A 21,497-nucleotide genomic window follows, 5' to 3' on the forward strand; every position below is an offset into this window, starting at 1 on the left:
TACATACATAAAACACACAATAAAACAGCATATACCAGCACAACACCATAAAATAGTTTTTTTATTGTTATTCCTATTTGTATATTTAAGAAAAGAACTATTTTGGGGAAACATTTTCTTCGGGTAGTCAGAATTGAAAATGAATGAAGCTTTTAAATACAGCCTAAACATCTTAAAATTCTATGTTTGGAAAAAATTTAGATTATTTTTTTTTTGTAAATGGTTCTTGAGCATTTTTGTATTAGATTTTAACTATCACTTTAACACAACTTATTTTTTGAGGGTTGAAATGTTCAACATTTATGACAGATAGATTGTACTACGAGGATGAGGTGAGAAGTTCTGGACCTGGATAAGAAAATAACATTTTTCTGTGGACATTTGATTTACTTTTCAATGTAGTCACCTTTAATGTTAATTCACTTACACCAGTGTTCCACAAGAGAGCATGTTCGACCCATTTTAAACTCTGCGACCTAGCATTTAACTGTTGTATTTGATGGAGAACAATCTCCCAATATCATATAAAGCTCTTCTTTAATTCCTTTGCACTTAAGCCTTTCAGAAAAAAGTATTTAATCACTGTATGAATTTCCAGTTTTTCCATTTTTCAGAAAACGCCCTAACTCTCCCCTGACTAACTGTAAATAGTAAGTGATGCAGCACTTGAAACTAATGAAATTAGTAAAATTAGTAAATTAGTAAACTAATGAAGAGTGGAATCATGTGACGCCGTTGAGAAATTAAGCGTACTAACGCTATCTGTGTGTGATGCTTAGAACTTTGCAGCCTGTTCTTTATTCTGAACACAGTATAGCAAATGAAATAATGCAAAGAAATTGGATATTCTCAACTATTTATTAAAATAGAACATTTTTTACAGGTGTAAATGCTATGCAGACAACAAATCAGCAATATTATGATCAGTTTTCATCGAATGTAGCTGAAAATAGAACGCATGAAGGTTATTTGTATAAGAGAGGTGCTCTATTAAAGGGATGGAAACAACGTTGGTTTGTGTTAGATTCAATTAAGCATCAGCTCAGGTATTATGATGCAATGGAAGATTCACATTGTAAGGGATATATTGGTGAGTTTTACTATTATTTTTGTTATTATAATATTATTTTTGTTATTTTGTATGATGAAGTTTAAATGGTTAAACAGTTTCTATAATAAAAAGTATGAAATAATTTTCTTTAGTAAGTATCAATATTTAACAAACTGCATTTGTTAGAAAAGTTGATATTGGTTCAATCAGAAGAAAATTTGTAAATTTAAATGCATACAACATTAGAGAAAAGTTTTGAACTCTTTCACACTTAGGTTTAGAAGTTTTGATGTAATATAATGTACATGTATTATCTATACACATAAAGTTACCAGCAATTGGGGGAACTTATGTCAAGTCACGATATTGCACCATATGCCGCGATAAAAGTGAAAGATCGGAAAGGAGCACTTTATGGTCGGTGGTGCAATGGGGTTATTTTTAAAGGATCATATTAACATTAATACCGTTTTGCATGTATGTTTAGTTTAAAGCTAATAGTAGTGGCTTGAAATGCTAACAAATTCAAATTGGTACCTATATTTAAAACTGTGATGTTTTAGTTTATAACAGTTTATTTAACTTTACTGATTTGTTTTCTAGTGTTTTAAATTCTGAAAAGTTTCTCTCTAAATCACCTACTGCCAAATCGTAAAACAGCTGCGAATCCCTTTGCATTGAAGGTATTTCGATTTTAACAAGTTGATCTTCACCGGTATACACACTAATCGATTAATACTGTAGTACACATGTTTATTTCAAAGCTAATAGCAGTGGTCTATTAGTAGAGGATAATGGTGTTGAAATAAATGTACATTCATTTTTTTTATAATGTAGATGCAATAAACAAATTACATCACCAGGTAGGTCTTGTTTATATAGTCAACCATGAAAATGTAACTATGTATATTGTACTGTTGGTTTTGATAAATGGTTAGAAAACAGAAGACCATAACAGTTCTGTGGTCGATTACCTGGACACGTTTTGCTATTTAGAGAATAATATAATAAATCAAAGACCAAAACTTATCAAACAAGCCTTAATGCTGTTTCAAGAAACACATAATAGATGGCGAATTGAACAACAAGACCCGGCAATTAATGAAGACGCCTCGTTGTGGCAAATAGGATTTTTCAAACAACCACAAGACTCATTCTATAATATGGAGAAAGTTGATACTTAGTTTGTTAGTCTCTCAATATCGCTGATCAAACTATGAACACATGATAGTACTATACATATAGAAATTAGAAGTTTTATCATGGAGTGTGAGTAATCTATATTTTTACTTTTTATTTATATATGGTCATTTACTTAAAACAAGTCATCCAGCACTAAGTAGACAATGTAAAAATTGATGACAGAGAAGTATGTGTACAAAATCAGAGGGTTAAAAAACTGTTTGTGTATTTTAATCCTCTATACATTAGATTCCTTCATCAAAAATGTTACTTAGGAACACAAAATACAGTGATGCTTCATAAGCAGGATTTGGATATTATAAATTGATTTTTAGAGTGAATTTGTTAATATATTTGTTTTTTTCTTTAATGTAACTTTGTTATTTGATTACTTGAATTTTTAAATAAGTCAGAAGGCAAACTTTCTCTAATTAGATTTGTTTAATGGAGACAAACTTTACTATTTTGAAAGAAATAGTGAATGTTGCTTAACAATTTGTGTAATGCTACTGGGAAAGAAAGAATTAAAGGTAATCTATCCCTAAGTGGATCTCAAATCAATAAAAATAATTGCCGTTCATTCGAATGCTTTGAAGTATTCTCCAAGTTATCCACTTGCCCGTATCTCTCAAGAGATATTTTAAAAGTATGTAGAAGAGACATTCAACTGATCTACTATTTTGTATTAATCAGTTTAAATAGAGCTAATTTTGTAATAAAGTGCTTCTCTAATAAATAGTAGACACCTATGATAAACATGGTCAAACTTCCCAAAAGTACAAACCCACTTTTATCCAAAATTTTGTGACTGAAAGAATCCAGCTGGGCTAATCTACTAGAACAAAGTGTAGAATTTTATACTGTATGAAAAATATCCGAAACAGATCCAAACCTGAAGCATCCAGAAGATATAGATGACCCTTCTATGACGCAATCTTTCAGAATAAATTACAATAATCTTGGTAAAATTTATTAGTAAAATTTAATGATTCAGTTTAAAATTTAGTAATAAAATTTACAGAAAAACTATAAAATATTTTACTAAATTTTATTCTTTTTTTTTCACTTTAGTATCTCTTTTAATATGTAATTAAATTAATTAAATATTTGTAATATTATAATATTGTGTTTTAGATCTTGCTGAAGTGATGTCTGTAACTCAAGCAGCCCCATCTCCTGGCCCTCCAAAGAAAACTGATGATAAATCATTTTTTGATGTAAGTGGTTTTAATCTGTTTTTAATTATTTACTTATAGGATTATGTGACATAGGAAATTATTTATTTTGAACGTTGTGTTCTTATATATTTTAGGTTTAGCGAGTGAATTGGCAGGTAGGTTTCAATATTGTGTTTTCCCCAAATTGTTTTTTTGAACACAGTAAACTGTATTGCAAGTTTGGTAATAATTTTACCAACATGTTAGTGACCAAAGTTGAAAAAGTACAAACTTAAAAAACTTCTGTCATGTTAAAAAGTAGAAAGACACCAGTTTTTGTCTGATGTGAAGAGGACGAGGCTAATGAAAGCTCATCCAACTCATTTAGTAATTGCACATCTTAAACTTACAGGTCATTTCATGTCAAGTGGTCCAGTTTTGAAAATCGTTCCCAGTTGACCTACTCCAAATATCAATAAAGTTTTGGTGGAAATTCCCCGTGGTCTGAAATACCACTTTACCAAATTGCAGCTCTTTTTCCGCATGTCCTCTTGAAAGAGGGGTATTTATTTATAGTTTGTGGCAGTAATAATGATACAGATTCGAATTTTGGTACTGTTGGTTAAATTTTTATGCTATATCCGAATATGTTGGTCACAAGTTTCTTTTGGAACATGGTTTTGAGAATAGCAGCTAAGAAATTCAGCCAAAAATTTCTTCCAACATTTTGGAAGTCAAAGTTTGAGCTTATATATTTCCTTATATCCAATTCTTTAATCAGAATGTAAATTTGTAATTTGAAAAAGGGAATAATTATTAGGATTCTGCAGTTTCAAAGCAATTTGAGTATTATGTCTGGAGAAATCCGTCACCAAATTTGATCAAAGTTTTATATCATGATTTCTGGCCCACCTTCAAAGGCTTATAACTCAGGTACCTTCTCAGATTTTCTTAGTTTTATAATAGATGGAAAGGGCAGCTTTTAAACAACATATAATCCATGCATTTTGTTTTTTTACCTGTGTATTATAGTAGGTATGGAAGCTTTTATATGTGACAAATTTTTAATCTGTGAACATTTCTGTTAATTAAAACAGCTGAAGTTGGAAAAACATTCAATGCTTTAGAATATTATTAGATTTTTTAAAGAATGTTATAAAATTTACAATATCTTGATCAAAAGTTGCTGTGTTCCAGCAAATTTTGGATTATTGTAGAACTTTCTAGGCTGATGAGGAAAAATCCATTTTCTAGAATTTTCTGGAAAACTCCATTCTCCAAAACATTCTAGAAATTTCTCTAAAATAAAAGTCATTCTAGAATGTTCTTTATTTTGAATTAAGGGTCTATAAGCATCAACTTTTTGTAAATTAGCGTAGTTGCTAGTAAATAACTTCTATAATCAGTTGTGACATTTATTTTTATCTCCAATAGTGTTTTGAATTGTTTTAAAATGAGAGAAGTTCTTGGTCCCATTCTATTTAGATAAAATTTAAGTTTATATCCTAATAGAACTTTCAAAGATTAGGTTAAACATTTTTTATATATATATATATATATATATATGTCACAATTGAAATTAACATATTAGAAAATTTATGAAAAAAAGTTTTTTTCATACTCATAATTTTTCTATTTCTGGAACAAGTCCCTGCGCCCAGTTATAAGAAGTTTCACTGTTTATTATAAAATGTTTTTCTATGTTTTTGTTTTAACCAATTTTGGAATAGCTATCAGTGTCTTAACTTCAGTTAATAAATAAATAAATTTTATAATTAAGATGACAATAATCTTCAGTTTTGACAGTAAGAAAGAATTTAAATTTGGGGCACATTATATAGTGCTGGGAAAATTCATCATCTTCAAAGCCAGCTTTTTTTAAGTGCTACGTATGATAAGTACAAGATATGACAATAACGTTCACGGACTCATTTTATTGTGACAATGGAAATAATTATGGTTTTGAAGAACATCAAGTTGTGATGAAATTCCTTAGCAGACTTGTAGACGAACTTGTAAATTTTTGAAATGATGAGCCCTGTTTATGGAGGCCGACTTGTGAAAAAAATTCATTCTCTAGTGGATGGCAATGTTCAGAGAGGGAAAATCTCAACAGAGGACAATGAGTAGTCAGGGGCCCCCCTTCCGCTAATCAAAATGATATTTCTGTGGAGAAAATTGAACACGCCATCAACTTCTGTTGCTTCACAGTCAGAGATGTCACTGGAATCAACCGAGAAATCATATGCCTGAGCTTCACACAAGAATTGGAGATATCAAAGCATTGTGCAAGGACTTCTAAAAAAATTGTCCGGTGAACAAAAGGAAAATCGTTTGATTGCTTGTCAAAATCTGTTGGAGAATGTAGACATCTTTAAAAAAAAAGACATGATTACAGAAGGCAAAACTTGGATTTATAAGAATCATCCTGAGATGAAAAACCAGAATGTGGAATGGAAAAAACCAGATGAGCTACTGATGAAAAAAGCCAAGATGTCAAAATAAAAAATCAAGGCATTACTGACAGTTTTTTTTTCTTATTTGCGTGGAATTGTGCTCCAAGAATGGGTTCCGCAGGGTCAGACAATTAATTCTACTTACTTTTTTTTTTAAAAAAGAGGATGAGATGAATGATTTGCAGTATGTGTGAAAATGCCATGCCTGACCAGGATTTGAACCCGAGACCTCCAGATGAAAGGCCAAGATGCTATGTGCCACGGAGGCTGGTTAATTCTGCTTACTGCCTGGAATTAATGTAGCGTCTTCATGAAAGTGTGCAGAATGAGGCCTGATTTGTGATGACCAGTTGTGTGAGAGGGTGTGTTGTCACACCCTGTCACACAGCCATCATTGTCAAGCAGTTTTTATGTACACATTGGGAAATTGCATTTATTAATACATGGCAAACACATTACAAAATGAGAGTCTGTATCAATATCATCTCCTACCTGTTAACATCTAGAAGTGTTTATTATCAGTGACTGTTAACAGTTAATAGAAAATAATGTGTTATCCTCACAAATACTTCTTTTTTTTATTCTGTTGTTTATTCATCATCTGAATGAAACATTTCTCAACCGGTTGATTACTTGATAAAAAACCATATGTATGGCCAGTCATATCACTTTTAATCATTTTGATTTCTTTTTTTTGAGAATATATGAATGCGTTAACTTATTCCCAAAAGTCAGAGAATGTAACAACGTTTTTGTTTCACCAACTAACTCTTTTTTTTCCAGTTACATCAGTCAAGTCATGATTGCCAAAATAAGATTGAGCATCAAAATTCCCAATTTTGAATTTTTGGACTTCCTTATTCTGTGGGGAAAATTTAGGAAAATTTATTTTTAAAGAAATCCCTTACAAAAAAAAATTAATTTAAAACTGCTTAAAAATATTGAAAAAATAAATTATAACTTTTATGAAAGTAATGAAAAAAATTTCTTTTCATTTTGGGGTCAGAATATAATATAGGTCCCAAAGGTACTTTCATTTTTAATAACTCTTCAAGTGATGAAAAAAAAAATACAAAAAGATTTTTTAATAAAACAACTTGGACATTCGGAGTACCTGAGAAGAAAAGGTTTGAAGATTTTAAATGTGATGCTATAGGAGAATGTTAAAAATCAGATGGGCGGATAAAGAGACAAATGAAGAGGTTTTACGGCAAATCGATGAAGAAACAAGCATTTGGAAAAATATAATTAAAAGAAGAGACAGACTTATAAGCCATATATTTAGGCATCCTGGAATAGTCACTTTAATATTTGAGGGACAGGTAGAAGGAAAAAATTGTGCAGGAAGGCAACGTTTGGAATTTGTAAAACAAATTGTTAGAGATGTGGGATTTAGGAGGTATACCGAAATGAAACGACTAGCACTAGATAGGTAATCTTGGAGAGCTGCATCAAACCAGTCAAATGACTGAAAACAAAAAAAAAGATAATGCTTTGATATCTCCAATTCTTGTGGGAAGATCAGGCATACGATTTCTCGGTTGATTCTGGTGACATCTGTGACTGTGAGGCAACAGAAGTTGATGGCTTCAATTTTCTTCACAGAAATATCATTTTGATCAGCGGAAGGTGGGCCTTCGACTATTCATTGTCCTCTGTTGAGATTCTCCCTCTCTGAACATTGCCATCCACTAGAGAATGAATTTTTTTCACAAGTCGGTCTCCATAAACAGGGTTCATCATTTCAAAAAAAGAGCCAAAAATCAAAAACTGATTATATATTTTTTAGAGATGGGGAAAAAATTTTAAGAAGAATCTTTATGAAAGTACATTCATATATAGTTTATGAAAAGAAAAATTTGCTGAAGTGAAGTTTTCTCTAAATCTAACACCCCCTTCAATAGAGGCTAAAATACAAAAAAAATGTCAAAAGACTTCTCTATATTTTAGTTCTGAGGATCATTTTAAAAAACTATAGACATTTCTTGATAGCTGTGCATATGAAGTATGAACTTTAAAAAAAGTTTTAAAATATATTTAAACCAAAGGGAAATAGAGCAAGAGAACAAAAAGCATATATTTCTAGATGTGGGGGTTGATTTTTTGCAAAAAAAAGTTTTTATTTATATATGCATTGTTGGTAACAATTTGGTTTAATAAAGTTTTCTCTGAAATGCCTCTGAAGAGAATCAAAATTTACTTTTTCACAATATCATCCCCCACCCCCTTAATAAATTAAAAAAAACTGGTTTGGTCAATCCTGAGATATAAGGCAGTTCAACGGACATACATATATACTATGTTTTATTGGTTTGTATGTACTAGTTGGACCTAAAACAAAGATTTGCAGAAAATCTGATATCCAATTTTTGACATGATCACCACTCTTTACTCTTTTTAATGTAGCTATTCTATTTATATTCCAGGGAAGTAAAAAGGGAATAAAGTTTGTGGTAAAGTTTAGCAGGAACTTCCTGGAATACCAAAATGTAATTAAAAAATGTTGTTTCCTAAGATAGTAGCGGCCTTGTGTACCTAGAAAAAAATTTATTTCATTAATGTTTTTATTTTTTTATGCACAGTTGAAGACTAATAGAAGAACATATAACTTTTGTGCAAGCGATGCTGCAATGGCACAGGAATGGATTGAAAAAGTTCAAGCTTGTCTACAGTAATTATATTTATACGATATCAGATTAAGTAATTATAAATAATTAACCGAAGGTGTTTTTATTTTTTTTTTTTTAATTAAAAAAAATTATAAAAAACGTTTGTATATTAATAAATAAAAAGTTTTATGAATTTATTATGATAAATAACATATCTTTATGATTTATCAATACTGTGTTACATATATGCATAAAATATGCTTCTAGTCACTATCGCCATGCTTCTATTACTTGTATTATATATTATTTTTAATATATATTTTTTGTATATCAATATTTACTCTTCATATTATATTATATTTTTTATTATTACAGTACTCATGATTTATTTATATGAAGTTAAATATTATAATAATCTATATTACTAAAATTACATATAAATAATATTTTTAATATGTAAGAAACATGTTATCATTTGCGCTGTTGTACCTATTTAAAAATTTTTTAAAAATATTACGGTAACAGTTTTTTAATTAAAAAATATACCTTTAAAATTATAATTTTTTTTTGCACAAAAATTATGTTATGTATTATTATTATTATTGTTGTTGTTGCGTAATCTATTTTTTATTATTACATAGCAGTAGTAGTATAGAATAAATTATAATTTATTATTTGTTAAAATTTTTTTTGTAAAATTACAAACTATATATATCACGTTAACAAATTACTTCATTGGTTTTGCCTAACCCTTTTGGGACAGTGAGTTTTACACATTATGTCTCTTCATATCAGTTTTTCTCTATGCCTCATAATATATGCCCTGATGCCTCGAAAACAGTACAGTAAATAAAACATTAGATAATCTTTAGTAAAACAGTTGTGTTAAACGATTACTAATCAAAAACAAGATATATGAAACCTACAAAAACTTCTTCAATATACTAAAATTATATATATTACAATTTAACGTAAGATATTGCTGTATATTTATTTTTAAAAAGGGTACATTTTATTGAACAATTTCTAAATATCTCTGCTGTTAGTATCAGCAGTACCAGTGTCTATATGTATTACTATGATTTTTTTTTTTCATTAACTCATTTTCAGAGGTTTCTCCTTCATCAATTCCTTTATTTTGTAGAACCAACTTTTAAAAATTACAAGAATAATGTTTAAAAAAATAATATATAAAATGATAGAAAATAAAAAATATTTATACATTGACTAACGTTTATTTTAATACAGTTAAAATTCAGTATTGTTTAAAAAAGAAACTGATAATGGAAATCGCCTAAAGAAGAAAAAATATGAATATTTTCCTTATATTGCTGAATGAGGAGATGGGTTTATTGTTTTCATTAAAGTGCTGCATAAAACCTTGGTTTAATTATTCCTGAAGAAAAACGTGGTAAAGATTCCTGGTATAAAAAAACCTTGTCCATCAAATAAATTGCTTAATAATAAAAACAAATATTTTTTTTAATTGTTAAAAGCATCCAAAGTTGACTGACTTCATTAAATTGGAAAAAAATAAATTCTTGATAGATTACTGTATAAACTACACACTTCATCTTAACTAATAGTTTGTATGTGTTTCCCTTTTGTTTGAAAAGAATGATTTGTTTTATTACATTTTCATCTTCGTTAATTCTGATATATTCGTCCTTGTTTATTTTTAATTACATCGTCCATCGATATTCATTCTTCATCAGTCATTATTTAACATATTGTGGTTCACTATTATCCACCCTCTGCGCTAAAGATTTATATTAAATATAGTTCTATTGTTTCTTTAAATTAATTAAAATTATTAATCTGTACTAACAGACCAGAAGTTAATTTTTTTTTATTTACTTCCCTAGCAAACAAAATTTTAAAGCAGTTTTTAATACACTTTTGAACTGTATTATTTTTTTTATTTAAAGTTTAATCATTAAAGAATTTAATCATTCTTTAATGATTAAATCCCTGTTATAACTAAGAAGCCCTGTAAGTATTTAAATGAGGAAAACCCGTAGTTTACATACTGTGTATATCTTTAAAAGTTTATCTTCTAGAAAATTTATTTGTGCAATACTTTTCATGTAGTTTTTTTTTTTTTTTTATTTATTCATAGTTATTGTTTGTCTTTAATCTTGATAATTTATTGAAAAAAAAAATTTATAATCTCTTAACGATATTAACAAGATAATACATTAATAATGTCAATGTTGGACAGGTCTTTTTATATTATAAAATCTTGATGGTAGTTTGAATAAATATATTTATTTTATTATTATTTTCGTTCCATCTTTTAGATGTAACTATTGTCTTGAAGAAGGACTTGTCATATTTTTTCTATTAATAAAATAAAAAAATCATAGTTTATGATATAAATCTAAACTGTATCGAATAATGTTCACATTCCCCCTAAATTTGACAGAAAAGTGCCATGTACAGTAACAGGCAGTCTCTGTATGACCATAGCTGAGGATTTGTTCTTTCTCAGACAAATAAATGTTAAGTACCATTATTATAAGTTTAATTTATCGTCTTATTTCATAATAATTAGTAACTTTTTATATATTTAACAATATTGTAAACAAATTATAATTTAAACTAAAAGATTGCCCATGCGTGGTTTTTTTTTTTTTTAATTGAATTCTGGTGTTTATTTTAATTTATTCCAATATTCCAATTATTTTATTAATAGTCCTAAAAGGGTTACTATTACTTATATTTAAGTAAGATTGGAGATTATTAATAAATTGTAAATTAATTATCGGCAGGAAAAATTTTCTGTGTATATAAATATTGTTTATAAATTTGTATATTATTGTTATTTCTGTAGATAATTAATAGTTTTTGTTGATGGTTTTTTTTTTTAATCTGTGAAGAAAATTTTTGCTAGAAATAAATATTTTTTTATGTATTATGTATTAATATGTAATATTTCATTGAAAATATTGTTTTATTTTTTTTTTTTGGCAATATTTTCAAATTGTAAATTTTTATGTATAATATATTTTAATATAAGTATGTAATTAAAACAGATATATAAATATATATATTTATAAATATTAGGTATTTGTTTATTTATATTTTTATTTATTTGTTACTATTTTATTGTTATATTAAAATAGGATGTACATTGTTTGTAAAAATAAAAAAAAACAAAATCTGTGTTTTTATAAATATATATAAAATTTCTGTTTTTTTCTGTTTTAAGTATATTTCAGATTAATAATAATTTTTATTATATATTTATGTAACAATAATTTTTTTTTAAATGATAATTTTGTTAAGTTTCTAAATCACTTAATTACTTCTGTTCTTCCATGAATCGATTGTAAAATTTATGTGTGTTTTTTTTTTCTAATTTTATCTGTCGTATCAGTGGGAATAATCATTAACTGTATGTTGTAATAGTTAGAAATATTGTACAGATAATTAAATAGTATTTACATTCTTTTTTAATAATGACTTTTATATTGTACTTTAAATTTTGTTTTCTTTTTATTTATCATGTTTAATTAATTTTAAGTTTCTGATTTTGTTAAAATATTTTACTTTTTTTTTTAAATTAATTTTATGATTCTATAATATGATTCGATCATATTTAAAAAAAACACTCTGTATTCAGTAACAAATAAAATTGTTGATTCTCTGGATTGTTCAACTTTATTTATTATTTTAATTTTTACTTGTATTTATACGCTATGTCTGCAACATAGTTAATCGTTAATGAAGTTCATAAGATGTTTGATTTTTAATTATTATCTGTGATAAAAACGGCCATCTCAGTCAGAGTTTACAATCTGCTGATTGTAGATTTTCATATTTTATAATCTAAATTCTTGTCATTCGCAGTCAGAGCATGAGCTTATTTAAAGTTTTTCTTAATTTTAAATCATAACATTCCACCGATTTAGGATTGTTGAAATTAAAGGGTATCCTTAGAAATTAAAAGAATTTCATTATATGTTTAAGATTAGAAAATGATTGTTTTTCCTAAGACGTTATAACTTGAAAATATCATTTGTATTGATTATTTTAAATGTTTTTATTATTTTACTTACTATTTATTATTTATATTAAAAATCATTCTTGGACATCAAATAATTATAAAAATTAATTTTTTTTCATATAAGAAATTATTCTATTTCAAAAACTATGTTTTCTTGTGACATTAAATTAACAATATTGTTAATCTGACTATAGAATCCACAATAGAAATAACAGTTTCAATCGACGGAAACAAAAATTCAACCGGCAAAGCTAACGTGAACAAATAGTATAGTAGAAAGTAGATGTTGTATAAGTAGATATTTAAAGGGCCATTGGCTTTTTTATTTAATATCAAAATATAAATTTTTTTTCACTAAACTCACTGTAACTGACTTGTACTACAAAAAGTTATTTTAAGAAATGATTGATTTTTCAAATTGTGTCTGTAACTCTTAACAATTTTGAAAGTACAATTTTAAAAAAAATGCTGGAACTGTTTCAAGTTTTTTTTTCATTCTTAGGCACAGGGCTCTTAAATACAGAAGCTTAAAATACTGTATGGATAATAGTTATTTTTTACTGTAGAGTAAAACAGAGAGTCAAAATATAGTAAATTTTACCAGCTTTAAAAAAGGTCTGATAACTTTTTTCAAAATCTAGCAGTTTTATTTATTATTTATTTTTTTGTTTATATCTAAACAAGTAAGCCTTTTCCTATATACTTTCTTACTGAGGTGTTGTACTGATCACATCATTGTTTTGATAGAAATGGTCGTCCTAGTCAATCTTTTTCAGGATCACATGTGAATGCATCCATGACTTTTTTTTATATCTTCAATCAAAGAATAATTAAATTTTTGAACTTTATAAAATAAGAAACATCTGTTGGAGTCATCGAGTGAGTAGGAGGACTGAAGAAACATAAGTGATCTGATGCATTTCTAATTCTTTTTTGTTAGAATGTGATGTTCCTATTAATATTTTGAACTGTTCTATTATTTCCTGAGCTGTAAAATGACTCTCAGAATGTGTAGTTTCATTAACAGGTATAGTGGGAAGCATCACCGTGCGATGTTAAGGGCCATCCTGAATGTTGTTTATCATTTGGTGATGACAACAGACCTTAAATGATTTAAATCAAACTGAACATTACAATCAAGTATAGTTCTCCATAAATTTGTTTTATCATTTCATATTTCTCTGTAAATATCTCAAATTTTAGAAGTGGTATAATGTTTATAAATAACCAGCCATCTCAAAACAATTATATCATAACCTCAGTAATGCGATAATCAACAGTAATTAGGTAGAAAAAACATCAACACGCACATTCACAGAAATTTCATAGTATTGTCCAGTAAGATAAATTCTACAACTTCATTTCTCTGAAGTGTGTTCAGAAACCTTTTGATCAGATCTTGTAAACCATATAATTTAAAATAACATTCAAGAGACAGGTTGATATATTTTCTAAAATGTTTTAACAGATCGTGTTATAAAAAAATGAATAAAATTGTAATCAATCTGTGAATAAGTTTTTAAAGATGAACAGTAAAAATAATTGTACTAAATTTTATTTCAGAATTTTTTTAAGGATTATCTCAATAATATGAACAATGTAGTTGTATACTCAGGTTCTGTGTACATGTTTATTTATTTATATAGATGCAAATTATCCTGTTTTTTTGTTTATTTTTTATTTTATCCAAATTTATTACCGGGTAAATTTTATTAGGTGAATGACAGATATAAAAATTATATTAACAAATTTAATTTTTTTAAATATTTACTACAATAAATGCAATGTACATTTTCACTGTAAATCAATTTTGGAATTCTGTAATATGTTATGCTTTACAGTATGACCAATGATTATTTTGTTTATAACTTTTTCAGTTAATGTTTACAGATTTTTTTTTCATGTTGTCCTATAGAACAGGAGAAATATAAAACTTGAACTATTTTTAATTCAAAATATATAGTTCATAATCTCTTAGTTTATTATATTTAGAACAGAAAAGAACTGCTTCATGTAACTGTTTATAAAATATGGAAAAAAATTGTCCATTCCATATTTATAGGTCAACATTTTTTGGTTATTATTAATAGTAAATTAAAAGGGGATGGTATTAAGGAAATAATTACAGACTATAGAATTTTTTGTTTTATTTTTTACCTTTAGTTAACTCATTTATTAAGATTGTTTATGTTGTACAGAATAGACTTTAGAAGAGATCATTTTTTTTAAATAATTTCAACAAAAAAAATTTGGAGCATCTTTAAGGTTTATAAAAATTACTGTAAGTTATGTTTTTAAGGTTTTATATTTTTTTTAACCTTCTCCTGAAAATGTTTTTATTATGTTGATTATTTGGTAATTTAGCATCATTAAAAACCAATACTTTTAACAAAACCTTTTAGAGAAGTACTTTCTTATAATTTATGTTTAAAGTTAACCAGATGTGGACAACAAAAAATAAGAAATATATCATTTCCTAAAAATATTTTATTAGAATAACTTAGTTACATTATCTTTTTAAAATTAACATAAAACTCTTTCATTTCACGGATGCATTGATTTCACTTAAATATATCCTTGCTGGATTCCTTAAAAACTTACATGTAATATTTATATATATTATGAAAAACTTCTATCGTGAAAAGTTTAAAGTGTTTTAAGTTACATGTCAACATAGTTTTATAAATAATTCATGCATTATTGAGTTTAAATTTCAGCTTTCTTAAATTTATTAAATATGTTTGAAAAACAATTTAAAATTGTTATGTTATGAAATATTATAAAATTTAAAAAAATATGCACCCCAGCTTTTTTTTAAAATAAATTAGCATATCTTAATTATTCTCGAAAAAATTTTTAAAAAAATCACTGATTCTTGTGTATTTTGTATATAATTATTTCAATTTTTTTCTATATTAAAGAAAAAATAAATGAATCTTTTAGATAATTTTTTTTAAATTTTCTTTTCACGTATTTTTTTTTAGATTATTAATTGTTATAAGGTAAAACTGTGAAAATCCATCATAAGAAGTACTCTTTGATGGAGAAAATAAAAATGTAGGTTTTTAAAAGATTGTAACTAAGTTATTTTTTATACTTTTAAAAAAATTATCTAAATTTCAATGAATTCAGTGAACATTTTATAATAAAATGATAGTTTTTTTAAATATTTGTAGAAAAAACTCATTTAACTATCCCTATCATTAGTCAAAATTTTCCAAAGTCCAATCTGTTCAGTAGATCTCCCCAGAATCGTAATAATTGTGAATAAAACTAAACATTTCAAAATAACTTAGGTGTTTAATTAATACACTAACTAACTTGTTCCTTAATTATTTTTCTTAACGCATCTCTTAATTATTTCTTGTACTGTTTTATTGTACTGTTAAAAATAACTTGATGTATTGTATGAAAAGGAAAAACAGCTATTGCCTACCACTAAAGTTTGAATCGCTTATTGCTGCTCCGTGATCACATCCATGGTACATTGGAAACAATTTTTGTTGTGCGTCAGTAATTAATTCTATGACATTAAATGGGTTAAATTTATTTATAAGATTGGATTCATATATGATTTTTTTTTCATTCAAGGGATTCTTATTTCAAATTATTGGTTTAAGAAGTAATATAATACACATTATATAGTAAGTTTGATGTCATACTTAGTGAAATAAACATAAACTTAGTTTATTAGTGGTACTAATTGATTTTACAGTAAGCCCTTAATTTCATTCCCTGGTAAACTTAAATTTTGTCATCATTACTTCTGAAAAAATTTTTATAAAAGTTTTTTTATAAATCCCTTTCCAAAAATAAAAAATAAAATACTTACGGAAATTGGTAGATGACACTACCATCTTTTCTGAGAAAAGCCTGTTATTTTACTCTTCCGAGCTGCCCAGTATTTCTTCATCCGTTCAGATCTTGCTTTCTTTTCTTCATCTGTAAACACCCTCTTCTTTGTATTTTGTAGTTTGTCTGTCTTTTGTTTAAATCTAATGTTTTTGTCTTTTAGCTTTGTAATTTTTCCAGTTTTATTCTGTAGGTCAGTCAGGGAAATTCCCAATTCTTTCATATCTTCTCTGATTTCTTTGATCCATCTTACTTCTAGTTTTTGGAACCAGAGCTTTTCAATGATATTTCTTGACAGTCTTGTTTCCGGTGTCCTTTTGAGATGACCAAAGAAAGAGATTCTTTTTTTCCGCATATTATCAGTAACAGGCTCTATTTCTCGATACACCACCTCATTTGGCACAATCCACCATCGGCCTTCTTTTTGGTATTTTTTGTTGATACACGTTCTGACAATTTTCCTCTCTATTTTCAGAATTTTATCAATTCGGTTTTTCTGAGTGATTTTGAAAAGGGTCTTGCTTCCGTATGTGACTTCTGGCTGAACTACAGTTTTATAATGTTTAAGTTTTGTTTTAGTCGAAAGGCATTTTTTGTTATATGTTGACAAAGTTAATTTTTGGGATTTAATAATTTTATTTGTCCCGTTTTGCCATGTCACGTTTTCATTTAAATTATAAGTTATTATTTCCCCTAGATATTTAAATTGTTTTACTATTTCAATTTTCTGATTGTTTACCGTACTGTGCTCTATTACTAGAAGATCTATGGCCATTAGTTCAGTTTTTTAGAAAGAGATATGAAGTCCTATCTTTTGTGCTAGGTTTTGAAGGCTCATGATTTGTGTTTTGGCTTCTTGAATATTATTTGCTAAAAGAGCGAGGTCATCTGCAAATCCTAGACAATTTAGTGCGATGGAGTTTTTCTTAGTACCCATTTTTATATTTTTGGGATTTATTTCATACCATTTTCTCATGACAAATTCGAGGGCGGAGTTAAAAAGGAGTGGGGCGCAGTTAAAAAGTTCCGTCTCCTTGCCTCAATCCAGTTTTTATGGAGAAGGGTCAAGAGAGTTCACCTCTGAATTTCACTCTGGACTGGGTATCGGTTAAAGTTAATTTTATCATGTTTACGAGTTTATGGTGAAGGCCCAGGTTTCTCAGAATATTCAGCATGGATGGTTGGTGTATACAATCATAGGCCCTTTTAAAGTCGACGAAGGTGATTATTAGTTGTTTTTTTCATCAGATATAAATATATATATATATATATAATCTTATTGGTCACATACCAGGTTTTTATATTATCCATTAAATTTTTTTTTTTTAATTTAAAATTTTTATATATTAAAAAACCGTAAAATCCTTCTTTAAGTAAAAAATAATATTTTTATTGATTTCTTTACAGTTCAAAAAGAATTGTATTAAAATAATTTACATAATATATATATAAGTATATATTTTTATTGTATACCATCTATCTGTGAACATTTGTAATTACGTATAAGATACGACATTTGAGTTTAATTAAAACAGTATATTTTAAATGTGTAAAATAGTAGAATTATTATTTTTGTATTAGTATAATAATATATAGTAATTATAAATATTTATATTTTAAAAAGTGTGCCAATATGAAATAAGGTAACAATAATTTTCTTATTATAAATAAATAATAAATTCTACTGTTTATATTATAAAATATATATATGTTTTATTGATAAAAAAAATAATAAATTATATGTAAATAGATAATTTTTAAACATACTCAAATAATTGAATTTCTCTATTGCATTAAATAATAAAAATACATACCTTATAATTAATTATTAAGCTTTTCTCTTTTTTATAAACTACTTTTATCATTTTGAAAGACATATATTTTATGTTATTTTATATGTAATGTGTTTTATTTTCTGAGATTGCTTTATATAATAAATGTATGTTTATTAATAAAACATTTTCATATTGTATTTCATGTGAATAATATGTACATAGTGAGAATATATACATTGTTCGTTAAAATACGTAAACTTTATGATTAGCAAATACAAATTATGATTTTTTTTTCCTTTGGTTGTATGTTAACATGGTAGAAACATGCATTTATATAGTTAAAATGATTTTTTGATCACATCTTGTACATATAGTTTTAATTTATTTCATATATTTTTGAAAGATCTTTAAAAAAATTGTTACAGTTTTTAATATTTCTTCAGTAGAAATATGTATCTTGTAAAATTTTTAAATTAGATCATTGTGAGCATGTATTTACAACACATAGTGAATTTATTATATATGTTTATAAAATTTCCTTATATCTATAAAAAAAATTGTTTCAGCATTTATTTAAATAATTAATACATTCAGTGCAAAATGATAATTATGTTTTATATTTATAAAAACTGAAAAAAATTAAAAAGATTTCATTTATAATTATAAATGATAGTACACGGTTTGTAAATTACAATTGTTCTTTGTTTATTTATGTATGTAGATCTGAATTTATCTAGTTAATTTCTTTCAATTTCTTATTAGTCTGTATTATTGTTAAAAATATTTCATTTTTTGTTGTTTCAATTTGGATTTCTTTACTATTTCACTGGAAGACCATTCATTAATTTTTATTAGTATGTAAGCAGTGGGAAATTTTATTATTATTATTATAAAGAAAGAAATTAGGTAATATGTTATAATATATCATACCTTCTTACTTAACAGTTTTGGAAATCGAAAAGGGCTGTCCAGAAAGTAACTTACATTTTGGTATTAAAAAAAAAAAAACAAAAGCTGTTGGAAAAAAGATTTATTATGTACGGTTTGAAAATACTTTTCTACATAGTTATCAAATAAATTGAGATACTTGGATGAGTTTTTTATCCCTCAAAAAATTTTTTTGCCAGGTATTTCAGCCACTTTTTGGAATCCATTACGCAAAACTTACAGTAAGTCAACTTTTTCATCACAACTTCACCCAAAGGTTAGATGAAATTTTTGGACATTGAAATGAAAGCTCTGTAATGGTAAACATAGATTAGTGTGAATATTTTTATATACTTTCACTACCGGTTTATCAGACAGAACAGTAGGCCAACCACAAAGTGAACATTTGAGTGCAATTTTTAAACATGATCACCACTACCTCATTGCATCTTCACTCATTATATCTGTCCTGTAAACATAGAATATTGTTCAATAAATCTCAACAGGTTTGTAACCCTTTGTCAAAATAAATCCAGTGATCTGTGGAATTTTCTATAGTGGCACACATTTTAAAACCTTGTAAATAATCAACAAAACACATCACAATCCACATAGCACAGCTCAATGCGTACCAATTCAGGCAAACAATGACCACCAAGATGGCCCCACTATTTCACTACTTTGCGAACAATAGCAAAATGTAAGTTATCTTCTGGCTAACCCTTATATATATATAAAATGTTGTTATTTATACATAACAGTAAAGTTATATTGTCTAGAAGTAATGGCATAGAATAAATAATTTAATATTATCGCTGAGTTCTAATCATTAATTCATTTTCTCCAAATTTTTAATGATTATTTATTTATTTTATATTTGTAATCTGTCTGAGTATAAAATGAACAATTGGCCGGGTATTATTTATTATATAATCAACAACAGGAATATGCCTAATTGCAATCGCTCCACAATATTTCATTTGCTACCGTTAACAATGATAAATGTATTAAAGGAGTTACTTATAATAAAGATTTTTATAAATTAATTGTAACAAATAAGCAGAACAATTTTGATTTATTCGGTTAGTTGAAACAGAGAATTTGATTATATATAGTCTTTTATGAAAAATAAAAGGTCTGTAGGTAACCCGATTACTAAACTAGCATTTTGTGCAGCCCTTGGATAAGAAAGGTTATTTTTAAATTATGCCTCAAACAATAGAGAATTCACCTGCATGTACTGACAGAATCCCATTAAAGAACCAGCTGTTCTGCCAGATATCTATATATACATTTAAATATTTTTGTATTTTAAATAACATAAATAATTGGTTCAATTAATTTTGAAATCATCAATTTTATAAAAAAATTGATGATTTTTATAAATTTAGCCGAATAAGTTTTTGCTAACTTGCAGGATTTGATAGTAAAAATTTTGTTTATATCTTCTTTTGAAAGTACCATATGTATAAAAAGATGAACCATTTTAAATAAATTACCAATCAGTATCAATGATTGAGTTGTCGGTAATTAAAAAATAAATATTAATTGAATTTCTTACTGTGTATAGTTATAATAATTTTATGTCTTATTTCAATTTGTGTAATTAAATAGAATTACAATTTTTAGTTATTTATTATTATATATTTTATTTATTTTGTTAATTATATTTTATTTTTATTATTAGTTATGTGTTACTTTCTTATTTACGAATATTTATAGCTCTCTTTTTTTTTATAAAGAATTTATTTTACAGCGAGTTCTATGTAATATAATAATAAATATAAATTATTGCTTTGTTATTATTATTGATACTAACTGGAAAAATTTGCATATGAACCAATAATTTTAAATTTCTGAAATGATATAATGTAAATTTATCTTTCTTTTATTGTATAAAGGTTTTGAAAAAACAATTTCATGTTTGTTTTGCAGAATAGTAAAAGTACATCTAAACAGTAAAGAAAAACAAAGCCTATCAGCTTACATAACTTTTCATATCTGTATACAAATATCTTCCCATCAAAATGAATTTGTGGTTTATATTTTATTTTTCTAATTCTACTTTTAAGACAAACTGAAAAAAATTAAGTAGACATAATCAAGTTAAAAGAAAATGAGTTACCTTTTAACACATTACTAACTCACGTATCCGACTGTTTCGAAATCTATCATACTGTGTGGATCAGTGAATTTGTTCTTTAAATTTTTGACTTCTCATCTGAATTCTACCAAGCTTTTATCCGTTACATTCAACCACAACTTGTAAGAACACAATTTCAAAGTGGTTGGTTTGAATAAAGCTTTGTATCTTCTATTTAGTAATAGATTAATAGATCTGGCTGTTAAACCAATAAGCGCAGTAATATTCTAAAACCACATCCTGTTAAAGAATAATGGTAATAAAAAGACCAACTCTGTGAGTCACAGGGTTAGACATTGCAATAATGTATGGAGTAGCAATGAACGAGTTTCATTA

At 26.5% G+C, this 21,497-nt stretch overlaps 1 protein-coding gene and 1 long non-coding RNA gene across 2 annotated transcripts in view; one reads left to right on the forward strand and one right to left on the reverse strand.

Annotated features, from left to right (window-relative positions):
* Sbf (SET domain binding factor) overlaps positions 1–8,727 on the forward strand; it is a 145,991-nt gene extending 137,264 nt beyond the window's left edge. The window contains exons 34-36 of the mRNA XM_075378127.1: positions 884–1,090; positions 3,368–3,450; positions 8,429–8,727. Of these exons, the coding sequence (XP_075234242.1) occupies positions 884–1,090; positions 3,368–3,450; positions 8,429–8,521 (383 nt within the window). The 3' untranslated portion in view covers positions 8,522–8,727. The remainder of the gene's footprint in view (positions 1–883; positions 1,091–3,367; positions 3,451–8,428) is intronic.
* The window catches only part of LOC142332034 (uncharacterized), a 40,966-nt gene extending 19,736 nt beyond the window's left edge, over positions 1–21,230 (reverse strand). The window contains exon 1 of the long non-coding RNA XR_012758124.1: positions 21,144–21,230. This is a non-coding gene — a long non-coding RNA (uncharacterized LOC142332034). The remainder of the gene's footprint in view (positions 1–21,143) is intronic.
* Positions 21,231–21,497: the final 267 nt, after the last annotated feature.

The sequence above is a fragment of the Lycorma delicatula genome, chromosome 11, assembly GCF_047948215.1.
Source record: "Lycorma delicatula isolate Av1 chromosome 11, ASM4794821v1, whole genome shotgun sequence".
Classification (NCBI taxonomy): domain Eukaryota; kingdom Metazoa; phylum Arthropoda; class Insecta; order Hemiptera; family Fulgoridae; genus Lycorma; species Lycorma delicatula.